We start from the raw sequence: 13284 nt of genomic DNA, 5'->3' as shown, positions 1-13284 counted from the left end.
TAAGAACAAAATAAATGGTCAAATTTTCTCTACCATATAATCATGCTTTTGACTCCAAAAAATACTTATGACCAAGTAAATTGACACATGCCAAATAAGGCCACATCTTACACCCCTAATTTGCATGAAGTGACCACTAATTAAAGGTGAGAACCAAACTATCACTTTACCAAACTTTTTATCCATCCTTTCCCCAACAGGTTTTACATGGATTGTGTCTAAAATTAGGGTGGTTTTTAATTTTTGTTTCTTGAATTTGTGAATTTTAATTTTTGTATATATTATTTATTTAATGAAAATAATTGGACAAAAATACTCTTAACTATAGTTTAAATAATTTTGCAAGGAATTTTTTTAAAAAACATTTTGTCTTTAAGGCATAATTTTTTATTCGCAAGACAAATGCCTACTAAACTTATATCCTTGAAATTATCTTATAATTATTATATTTTATTTATGTCTAATAGACAAATGAATAAGTTGAAAAATGATCAACCTTTTTTTTAATTGTATCAAAAAATAAAGAGAGAAATGCATAAAATATCATTATATATTTTTAAAAATTGAACCAAATCGACAATACTCAAATCAATGGATAAAATTATATTTGATTTTTTTTAGTTTTAATATTTAAAACATCAATTAAATCTGCTTGATTTTGATTTTACCAATCATGAAACACCCCTAATTATACTCTAGCTAGTTGTTTTAAAATGAGTGGATTTGTATAATTTTTTATTTTTGTTTTGTGTAGAGAGAAATTGTGGAATAGCCATGAATATTATTGTTTGAGGAATATGTATGCCTTAGTTTGGATTATCAATTTACAAATACTCCTTTACATTTGCGATTAGTTGCTTGATTGCATAACTAACGGTCGATTTTATCTATTATTATCTGTTTTACATGCCTGAAAAAGATATGGATAGATTAGAGAAAGTGTTAGGAGAATGTGATCTAACTTTCTAGTATCAAAGTAAGAACTTGTGATTATAATATGAATATGTCTAGCCGTCGCATTTTATTAAATATAATAAGTGTATGGCATTCTCATTCGATCAATTCCAATAGGAATATAGACATTGATCTGTGTTGAGTAGGTGTGTTGTGTAGTAGTTTGAAAGACTACCACGAATATCAACAATCTGATTAATTAGCAATTGTGATAATTGAATTAATAAATTGTATTTGGATAATGTAGTAGGATTGGCGCCTCGTCCACAACCTGAAATATATTCATCTTTCAGTTTTAATTATAAAGTGTGGAATTATGTTGTTAACTCGTTCACTACACAAATAACTTAGTTCATGTATGTTCCTGCGGTAGATATAATATAATCAACTTTGCGATAAAATACTTGCTTAATTAAGTAATATCTAAAAAATAGTTAAATTATGAGTCTCTAGAAATTTTTTAATATAAAATTAAAGTAATTAAATATTTTAATACCTCAAAATAATAACCTCACAAAATCATTAAAAAAAAATTATTCAAAGTGTTTTCCTAACCTAACTTTCTTACAAAATACAATTACTCAAAAAAGGAAACAAACGCAACTAATTCTTTTCAAATTGGTGACTTTAAAATGAAGAAATGACTCTCCTTTTATAGTAGCAAAACTTTGGACTCCAAATTATATAATAAGAACAAATTAAATGGTCAAATTTTCTCTACCATATAATCATGCTTTTAACTCCAAAAAAATACTTATGACCAAGTAAATTGTCACATGCCAAATAAGGCATGAAAGTGGTCAACTAATTAAAGGTGAGAACCAAACTATCACTTTACCAAACTTTTTATCCATCCTTTCCCCAACAGGTTTTACATGGATTGTGTCTAAAATTAGGGTGGTTTTTAATTTTTGTTTCTTGAATTTGTGATTTTTAATTTTTGTTTATTATTTTCGTTTAGTAAAAAATTTTGGACAAAAATATTCTTAATTATAGTTTAAATAATTTTGCTTTTTTATGTCTTTAAGACATAATTTTTTATATGCAAGGCAGTTATAATTTGTGCTACTAAATTTATATCCTTGAAATTATCTTATAATTATTGAATTTATTTATGTCGAATAGACTAATGAATAAGTTGAAAAATGATCAATTTTTTTTTTGTTAATTGTATCAATAAATAAAGAGAGAAATATATAAAATATCATTATATATTTTTAAAATTGAACCAAATCGACAATACTCAAATCAATGGAAAAAATTATATTTGATTTTGTTTAGTTTTAATATTTAAAACATCAATTAAATCTGCTTGATTTTGATTTTACCTCATAATCAATCCAAATTGAATCATAAAACACCTCTAATTATATTCTATTTTTACAAAAATGAGTGGTATTTTTACCTTTTCATTTTGTTTTAAAATAAATAGTGTTTCACCTAATTAAGGAGACATTCCCTTATTTAAATAAAAAAGAAATTTCTAAATAGTTATTATGTATATATTGTTCAATATGTTTAGGATAAGTTAGTAAAAATACATCTTTCTTTTTAGAAACGAACAAAATAACAATAATATACAAGTGAGATTTCACAATTGGGATCTAGAGAAGGTATAGTGTAAATATATTTAGATTCTACAATTGAGATCTGGAAAAGGTAGAGTGTATGCATATTTATCACCATCTGAGAGCTAAAGATTCTATTTCCGAAAGACACTGACTCTAGATAAAGGAAAAAGAATAATAACCAATTAAAGGGTATACCATAATTAAAAACACCCTTTATATGGAAAAATGGTCAAATATGCCCCTAAACTATTCGAAAAGGTCTAGATATACCCTCTATTTAAAGTTTGGCTTACTCGTGCCCTCGCCGCTCAACTTTTCGTCTAGATATGCTCTTATGAGCGTTAGTTGGTCTGCTGGACATATCTAACTCATTTTCCATTTCTTTAAATGTCACATGGAATTGTCATGTCATTTTGACTTTACCACATGACATTTATATGAAAATGGAAAGGGATCAATTATGCCCCTAAAAAATTTGAACCCATAAACACCTAATCCGACCCATAAATCAACCCCTTTTAAATAAACTACCCGACCCATTTTCAACAGTTTTGTTTAAATTTTTATTTTTTTCGGTAAATCCCGAAAATGAGTAACTGATTAATAAAAAATAGGAAAAATATGAAAAAAAATATAAAATTAACTCCAAAAATTCACAAATAAATATTGTAACCTTAAATTCAACAATTTCAATAATTTTAAATTTTTTTTTTTTTGGTAAATCCTGAAAATGAGTAATTGATTAAGATATGAAAAATATGAAAAAAAATATATAATTAAAGCCAAAAAATCATAAATAAATATAGTAACCTTAAATTCAAAAATTTCAACAATTTTTTTTAATTTTTATTTTTTTTCGGCAAATCTAGAAAATAAGTAATTTATTAATAAAAAATAGAAAATATATGAAAAAAATATATAAAACTTACGCCAAAAATTCACAAATAAATAGAGTAACCTTAAATTCAACAATTTCAACAATTTTTTTTTAATTTTTATTTTTTTCGGTAAATCCCGAAAATGAGTAATTGATTAATAAAAAATAGGAAAAATATGAAAAAAAATATAAAATTAAAACAATTGTTGAATTTAAGGTTACCATATTTATTTGTGAATTTTTGGCATTAATTTTATATTTGTTTTTCATATTTTCCTATTTTTTATTAATAAATTACTCATTTTCGGGTTTTGCCGGAAAAAATAAAAATTAAAAAAAAATTATTGAAATTGTTGAATTTAAGGTTACTATATTTATTTGTGAATTTTTGGCGTTAATTTTAAATTTTTTTCATACCTTTCATATATTTTTTGTATTAATGAATTACGCATTTTTAGGATTTACTAAAAAAAATAAAAATTTAAAAAAATTATTGAAATTGTTGAATTTAAGGTTACTATATTTATTTGCGTTAATTTTATATTTTTTCATATTTTTTATTAATCAATTACTCATTTTCGAGATTTATCGAAAAAAATAAAAATTTAAAAAAAATGTTGAAATTGTTGAATTTAAGGTTACTATATTTATTTGTAAATTTTTGGTGTTAATTTTATATTTTTTTTCATATTTTTCCTATTTTTTATTAATCAATACTCATTTTCGAGATTTATCGAAAAAATAAAAATTTAAACAAAATTGTTAAAAACAGGTCGGGTAGTTTATTTAAAGGGGGTTGATTTATGGGTCGGATTAAGTGTTTATGGGTTTGAATTTTTTAGGGGTATAATTGATCCCTTTCCATTTTCATATAAATGTTATGTGGTAAAGTCAAAATGATATGTCAATTCCATGTGACATTTAAAGAAATGGGAAATGAGCTGGATATTTCCAGCAGGCCAACTAACGCCCATAAGGAGATATCTAGATGAAAAATTGGACAGCGAGGGCACGAGTGAATCAAACTTTAAACGAAAAGTATATCTAAACCTTTTCGAATAATTTAAAGGCATATTTGATCCTTTTCCCTGTTAAATTTTAAAATGAATATAAGATTCATTTATAGTGGCGAGCTCTCGGATAAAAGTTGGTCATCTTTGTCGCCATTAGCCACACCAAAAAGGCAAACTAATCAACCACTTTTTTATTTAATAATATATTTGCTCCATAGGAATAAAAGAAAAAAATAAATGAAACCTCTACTCTGGACTGTTGTTGCCGCCTCTCTGTCCAACCGTTGCCGGTGATCTTTCGTCGTCGAGATTCCAGAAGCTATCCATCCTCACACTGAAATAAAATTTACCGTCCATTTTGAAATCTCAATTGTAACACGAATTGTAGCATTTTGTTTGATGAAAATGGCAACTGCACAGAGTGATTCTCCTCGAGTTTTCTGTATCGGAACAGCTGATACTAAATTCGACGAGCTTCGTTTCCTCTCCGAATATGTGAGATCCAGTCTTAACAGCTTCTCCAATAAATCCTCATTCAAGGTTTGTTAAATACTATACATTACCTTTTTCGCTTTCGCTTCTTTGTAAATTGCTGAAAAATCGACTGATGTTTAATTACGAATTTAATATTGTTCACAATGTAAATTAAAATGTTAGTACGAGAGTCGTAGCTTCTGAACTGCAAAAATTGACGGAGAGAACAATTTAGTTTAAATATATATGCAGTTTTCAGTTGTTGAAACATTGATGAGGAGGATTTAAGTTATATATATGGATAAACGTAAAAATAACTTTACAGTTCCGGCAGATACTTGCCGTGTTGTAGGAAGTTACTTGTTTTCACTGTCAGTGTAGAACTATTGATAGTCCAAGTCAACTAAAAATTGTAATTTGCAGAAGTATACAGTAAGTTAGATCGTAAGTGGAATACTTTGCTGTGGAACATTTTTTATTCTTTTGACTTATGTTGCTCGGACTCTTCAAATATGCTGCTAGGTGCTTGTCGGATCCTTATCCTTTGGAGGATTCGATGCATGTGTGGCAATAATTTTGGAGAGTCTGAGCAACTTAGCCTTTGATCGATATCAACCTTATATTCTTATACCTATACTTGTTGATTTATAGGTAGGAGTGACAATTGTTGATGTCTCAACCAGCCTGAAGGAGACAAATAGTTGTGCTGATTTTGATTTTGTACCGAGGAAGGATGTGCTGTCATGCTATGCACGAGGGGGAGAATCTGTGGTCCAGCTTTCAGAGGATAGAAGCCAAGCTATTGCAATCATGAATAAAGCTCTTGAAACTTTCCTAAGTAAAGCTAATGGTGAACAGATTCTTGCTGGAGTAATTGGCCTTGGGGGTAGTGGAGGAACATCTCTATCGTCATCTGCCTTCCGATCTCTTCCAATTGGGATCCCAAAAGTTATAATATCTACAGTTGCCAGTGGTCAAACTGAATCTTATATTGGAACATCGGACTTGGTATTGTTTCCTTCAGTTGTAGATATTTGTGGGATTAATAGTGTTAGTAAGGTTGTTCTATCTAATGCGGGTGCGGCATTTGCTGGAATGGTGGTTGGAAGGCTTGAAAGTTCAAAAGAGCATAGTATCCCTACTGGAAAGTTTACAATTGGCGTAACTATGTTTGGGGTTACGACTCCTTGTGTTAATGCTGTCAAAGAAAGATTAGCGAAAGAAGGATATGAGACTTTGGTTTTCCACGCTACGGGTGTCGGGGGCAGGGCAATGGAGGATCTTGTTAGAGGAGGTTTTATTCAGGTAATCGTGTTGCTCTATGACTACAAATGGTTTCAGTGGTATATAAATAGGCAAGGTATTGATATTTCTTATTTTCCCTTATAATGAGCTTTGAAGTCCTAAAATTGAAACTTCTATGGACCAATAAATCCTCTGTTCATAACAATCCTAAAAGTACTAAAATCTCTTTACATTATGTAGTATTTTGTTTCAAGTCCCTGTTTCGTTATTGGGCCATTTGACATCTTATAATGTAAAAATACCATCTGATTTTATCATAACAATTTGTTTTATTTAATTATATAAGTAAGAACAATGATGATACTAATGGTAATAGTAGTGACGAGCTAAGCAATTTTGGTTAGTCATTCTCTTGGACGTTCATGTATTGCTTTGAATGGCTTAAAATCTTCTTTAATAGTTAATTATAACATAGAATTTTTTCCCATATATATATAGTAATTCATATTTACTTTTCTAATTCCATGAGCTTATTCTTCATTTCAAATCCAGAGTATTACATTTTTAACCGTTAAACCAGTGCAAATATGTTTATTTTTTATCTTCATTCCAATTTGTTGTTGTTGTCGTCACCGTCTTCGTTATTATGATTATGGTAAACTAATTCATATTTGTTAGCCTTCGCATATTATCTAAATGAGATTGGATAATAAGAATAGATGCTTTCAATATATAAAACTATATAAAATTATGATCCTTATTATTATTCTAACTATTGTTTCGTTACTTTTAAATGGTTATACATCTTATTCATAATTAATTGAGCTAGAGTAGACTTGGAATATACTATTATGCTATTAGCATTCAGGAACTGTAAGGAAATAGTATGAGAAGTAGGATTTAATGCTCTCTAAAACTTTTCCTAGGTTTACAGTCTATTACAAAGGAAATAGGAATCATTTGTATGATGCATTGTTAGTTCATTGCAATTGATCCTTTAAAACTACTGGTAGAACCATGTAAATTCATTTCTAAGAAGGTAGAGACATGCAGTTTGTTCACTGAAATGGCTTGTCAAACATCTTACTGCTGTCTGAAGTATTACATTATCTCTTTCTGGAAAGCTATTAATATCCATCTGTTACTAAACTTATTTTAGGGTGTGTTGGATATTACGACAACTGAGGTTGCAGATTACGTAGTTGGAGGTGTTATGGCATGTGATAGTTCCCGATTTGATGCAATATTAGAGAAGAAGATTCCTTTGGTTCTGAGTGTGGGAGCATTGGATATGGTGAATTTTGGTCCTAAAACTACCATACCTCCTGAGTTTCAGCAAAGAAAGATTCATGAACATAATGAGCAGGTGATTCATCTTTTAATTTTGCTCCTTGTTTGTCTCTAAGTGAATTCCATAAGATATTGAGCAGTAGTATTATCTAAAAGATAATGTTGGAACACTTACCATTCACAATTATGTGGTCGTGAAAAGAAGTAGCGTGTTTGATGTCATCTTGCACAACTTAGAACAAGTAGAGATAGCTAGCCATTCGAAAACCATCTCAGGACGTCATGCTTTTATCATCATAAGGAGATATTTTACCATACTTTTGGAAAATTATTGAATTGTGTCGTGACTGCACAATTAAGCATATGGGTTTCAATTTGATAAACTATCAAATAAGTATTTGAGGTGTGCCTTTTGAGTTAAATTAATGGAATGCTATGTTACAGGTTTCCCTAATGCGTACTACAGTAGGTGAAAATAAGAAATTTGCTGCATTTATAGCAAAAAAGTTGAACAAGGCATCATCAAGTGTATGTGTTTGCTTGCCAGAGAAAGGTGTGTCTACATTGGATGCACTGGGTAAAGACTTTTATGATCCTGAGGCAACTAGTTGTCTTACACATGAGCTACAGATGCTTCTTGAAAATAATGAGCGCTGTCAGGTACCACAATTATTTGTAAGGAAGAGCATGGCAGCTTATGATGTTACATTCCACTGCAAAACTCAACTCAGATAATTGAAATGTTTGTTCACTGATAGGTTAAGGTCTTTCCTTACCATATCAATGATGTGGAGTTTGCAAATGCTTTAGTTGATTCATTCTTGGAAATCTCTCCGAAATCTAGACATGTTGAATGTCAGCCAGCTGAGTCCAAATCTATCCAAGACATTCAGAATGATAATGCTGTTCTTCAGAAATATCCCTCATGCAACGGAAAAAACTTCTCTCGCCTGAATGACTTTCCAAATGCAAAACCAGGTGACGATTCTTCCTAAATATCAAGGCTGATAATTGCCATCCTAATGACATGGCAAATAAGCTTCTAGAAAATTGCTGAACAGTTTCCATTATATGATTACTGCTAGTGAATCCAGGTTTCTTTTAATTTATATACCAGTTCCCGCAGTAGTGATGGGCTGTTCACAATATTTTCTAGGTCTAACACAAAGCTTTCTTCTTATCTTTGCCAAAGCTCATGCACTTCCTATCTTTGACGCCTACATTGATTTAAGATGATAAGTGAAATAAAAGGCATATATGTAAAACCTTAGCTTGCCATAGAAGCCAACAAAATGAAAGATGATGAGAGTGCTTTATAATTTCTTAGCATGAAATATGGTTGATCTTATCTCAAAGATTATCTTTTTACCGATAGGTTGCTGGTTATGGGCTAGCTTGAAATGCCATATGATGGATTCTTGTCCTTCATTGTCATCATAATTATCTTGACTAGTGTTTTGAGAATGTCTTGGAAATGGCATATACTGGCTCATCAACAGGGAAATGAATCTAACAGCTTCTCAGTTAATGGTTTTTCTTTTCTTCTTTTAATTTGTATGAAGACTTGATGAGAAGCTTAATCTTCCTTGAGCAGAAACTTTGCAGAAAAGGATTGTGATACTGCAGAAATTGAAAGATCAAATAAGTAAGGGCAAGCCTATTATTGGGGCTGGTGCTGGTACAGGTATTTCTGCTAAGTTTGAGGAAGCTGGTGGTGTAGATTTGATTGTCTTGTACAACTCGGGGCGCTTTAGGATGGCAGGAAGGGGATCCTTAGCTGGTCTATTGCCCTTTGCTGATGCAAATGCCATTGTACTTGAGATGGCCAACGAAGTATTGCCTGTAAGTCCTACTTGTTATGTGTTTCTTTAGTTCTTCCGAAAACCTTATAGGCTTTTAGGCTCAGCTTCATCTCATTTATTCTTTGATTTTAGCTCGGGTTGGACTTGCACACGACTTTACTGTTCAAGTTAATACAACCTGCTGTCAAGCAAGTTCATGTTCGATTCAAAGGCTTAACAAATTGATAAAGCCTTACTTGACTCAACATGAACAAAGCACTAAGAACTACGAGCAGTTTGAAATTTCTACTGACAAGGAAACAAAGAATACAGATCATTAAACCAAGACAGCCCTGCTCCCTGTACATAGACTAGAAGTAACCTCCAGTTGACATTCATAGTCGGATACATTAAAGCTGATCCATTTCATTTCTATGATTCTTGTCAGTACCTCTTTCTTGGAGTAGAAATCTCAGTGTTGCCTCAAAAAGATACTCTCAGGAAATCCCAGCCAAATTTTCAGTAAGCTGTGGACACATCACTCCAGTGGTTGGTTAAAGATGAAAACAAATGTAGATAGAATGGCAACCAACTTCAATCCAGCTTGGGCTTTCAACAGCTTCTATAGTGTCAATTTCAATCCTTCCTTAGTCTTAATCCAACTACATAGTTGGACTTCTCACACTTACTGAATTAGATGAGAAGCTACATAGTTGAGATGTCGGATTACATATTTAGAAAAATTAGAGGTTTAACTTTGTTGTGTAGAAGAATGACTAAACCCTACAGACCATATAATGGCTGGTCATCCGTAATTGTGAACTTTACTTTCTGCATTTGTCATAGGACAAAAATGCTCACAAGTTCAGGTATGGAACTTAAGTTATTTTCAATTTTCTTCAAAATCTCGAAGGTGGATTACAATATATTTACATAATTTTTCAGCATGTATTATACTTTTTCCGTATGAGTTCTGTTGCAAATAGTAACCATGATTGAGGTTTCTCATTATGTCCTTCATAGGGTGGTCCATTATCTTAGAAAGTTTCTGAGTGATGACAAAACTTTTACTGATAGCTCATTGAGATGTTTTGTCCATTTCTTAGTTGAAAAGGAAGATTCTGTTTCTTTCTCCTTCCTCAGATATATTCTTACCTTCCAGAATGGTGGCTTAGTTTCTATCGACATTGAAATCTTCAGGTCGTTAAGGAAGTGGCAGTTCTTGCTGGAGTTTGTGCTACTGATCCTTTCCGCATGATGGATAACTTCCTGAAGCAGTTGGAATCTGTTGGATTCTGTGGGGTGCAAAACTTTCCAACTGTTGGTCTATTTGATGGTAACTTTAGACAAAATTTGGAAGAGACTGGAATGGGTTATGGGTATGTCTACAGTAGATATGTTTTAGTAAGACTAACTTATATCCTTCTAATTGTAAGAAGACGGTTTCTTAAAGACGAACAAGATCATGATATCTTACTTTATATTCAGCTTGGAGGTTGAGATGATTGCAGCAGCTCACAGGATGGGCCTTTTGACAACCCCATATGCTTTCTGCCCAGATGAAGCCGTTGCTATGGCAGAAGCTGGTGCCGACATCATAGTGGCCCATATGGGGCTTACAACATCTGGTTCAATTGGTGCAAAAACAGCTGTCTCATTGGAGGAAAGTGTAACTTGTGTCCAAGCTATTGCAGATGCTACTCATAGGATAAATCCTGATGCAATTGTGCTCTGCCATGGAGGTAATCCACGAAACCTACAGTAACTAGAAAATTGTAAGGCAAAAAAAAAAAAACGAAAGAAAATGACTGGGTCAAGTCTTTGTTGTTAATGTAGCCAACTAAAGCAAACTCTCTGCCAAATTCCAGGTTCAGCTAAAATAATTTGACAACTAAGCAGTACTCTGATGGTGCACACTGTACCAAATGAGTTCACTGGCTTCATTAATTTTGTAGTTATTTTGTCTTAATTCCTTGGCGTGTAAAGAATAAGTTAGGTAGATTACTGAAAGCTTAAGCATGTGTATGAGCTGCTTCTCATAGCACTTGCGCGGATTCTCATATGATGTTATTATTTTCAATGTCCTACCCCAATGTTTATGGGTATAAATCCTAAGGTAGTTGCCTAATTTATATTACACCATTTAGTTAGTGCACTAGTACGAATTATATATGTGGTAATATATATGAACCTAGAGACTCTAACAAAAGAAACATTTTGTCAAGTGGTGAAGATTGATATTCTACTTTCTTGAATGATTCATGTGTGTGTAGCAGTCCACATAGCTTTACCATTGATTCCCCGCAGTTTCTCCATTCTCATAAATCATGACCAGGAAAACAAATGCTGGTTGAAACTTTTGGATTTACAGTTGCATTTTTATTGTTTATTTCCCTTAAAATTTGTACATAACATATTTCCTACAACATATTTGCTGTTTATCTTCCATGATAACTGTGTGAGTAGACATTTGTTTTTTTAGAGGTATGTTGATGTTAAGTTCTTGGTACTCCTTTGAATTTGTGCTTTTCTGGGTCCTGATACGTACATTCAAATTCTTTATGAAACAATGAGTGTGTTTTTATTTGCTTTCTTTTTTTTTGAGATAAGGGTAACTTATGTTTTTATTTGCTTTCTTATAACTAGAAAATTGTATGATTCAAATATTTATTTTGCTTTCCCTAGCAAGAGAAAATATTGTTTTATGATGGATGACATTATGACAATAGATATTTAAGGCGTAATTTTCACTCTAAATGAAGTCCGATCTAATTCAGGCAATGAATGAGGCTGTTCTCTTTTGTTGTATCTTTTTCTCTTTTTTTTTAGTATATTTTTCTAACATTATATATTTGCTTCTTAAGTAGATAATGGCAGTTACTATCATTTTGTAACCCAGCATTCTTCTTGACATTTAAACATTGTTCAAAAGCAATAATGTTCTTTTTCTGACAGACAATCCACGAAGTCTAATTTGGAACAAAATTTTAAGTTGTCAAACAAATACTTGTAGTTATAATTTTTCATTTATCTGAGTAAGATAACGTTGGAGGAAGTTTATTTTCTGCTTGACATGTTTTTTGTGTCGTCAATTCTTTAGTCTTTATTATGACGACACGTTCTTTTCTTCTCCTTGTGATTTATTTATGTTGCTAAAGCGAAGAATCTTTGCTCTATTTGCAGGCCCTATATCTTCCCCTGAAGAAGCAGCATATGTACTGAAGAGAACCAGAGGAGTTCATGGATTTTATGGCGCTTCAAGCATGGAAAGACTACCAGTTGAGCAAGCTATAACTGCAACTATCCAGCAGTACAAGTCTATTTCTATGGAGTGAGATGCAGTGGATTTAGCTTCTTTAAATGTCCAAACCTATATGTATGATCTTCACCTCTTTCTTTATATATTACTCTCGGTCTCCTGACTTTTGAAAGAAATTTGTAGTAACCTGAGAATGATGATGCATACAATAGGCCCTTGGGGTCGGGCCCTTCCCTGGACCCTTGGCATAGCGGGAGCTTTAGTGCACCAGGCTGCCCCTCTCCCTCTGAGATTAATGATGCAGATCATAAGCATTAGCTCTTTTTTGTTTGAATGTTGTGTTAATATGCCAATGAAGCTTTCTCCAATTATTTTTTACACATTCACAAGGGCAAATTATCTTTCTTTATATTCAAGTTCTTATTAATCTTCAGACAAAGGGAAGTACACATGGATGGACAGATAGTTATTCTGATCATGTCCCGGGCTCCTCTGTACTCATCTAGCAACTTGAAACACTACAGCACTGCAGCTGCAGTTGTTATCTGTCCATATGATATCCATGATATTTTCGTCATCAACCTTTTACATTGGTTGAATGTGACTCCCTCTGCAGCATGGACTGCATGAAGTTTCGTTATGTTCGTTTCCATTGAGCAACGTATAATTATCCTCCCTCTTCCATAATAATATTTTTTTTTTCAGTTTTAGTATGTTTTCATGGTAGATGGGAAATTCTCCTACATCTTCCAACACATCGGAGCACCCTTGGCCTTCAGGCTTCAAATACTTACAATTTCTAAGTTTGTCACCGATTTAG

General features: G+C 32.0%; 1 protein-coding gene across 1 annotated transcript; it reads left to right on the top strand.

The window, feature by feature from the left end:
- Nucleotides 1–4649: 4649 nt before the first annotated feature.
- Nucleotides 4650–13028, top strand: LOC125846881 (toMV susceptible protein tm-1(GCR26)). Its single transcript, XM_049526566.1, has 9 exons — nt 4650–4955; nt 5541–6194; nt 7294–7500; nt 7869–8084; nt 8183–8402; nt 9019–9266; nt 10406–10584; nt 10694–10947; nt 12389–13028. Exons 1-9 carry the CDS (start codon nt 4815–4817, stop codon nt 12538–12540), a joined length of 2271 nt encoding a protein of 756 aa, XP_049382523.1. The 5' UTR covers nt 4650–4814; the 3' UTR covers nt 12541–13028.
- Nucleotides 13029–13284: the final 256 nt, after the last annotated feature.

This window comes from Solanum stenotomum, chromosome 12, assembly GCF_019186545.1.
Source record: "Solanum stenotomum isolate F172 chromosome 12, ASM1918654v1, whole genome shotgun sequence".
Lineage (NCBI taxonomy): Eukaryota > Viridiplantae > Streptophyta > Magnoliopsida > Solanales > Solanaceae > Solanum > Solanum stenotomum.
The sequence above is the reverse complement of the archived record's forward strand: the minus strand, read 5'-3'. Positions and strand labels throughout refer to the sequence as shown.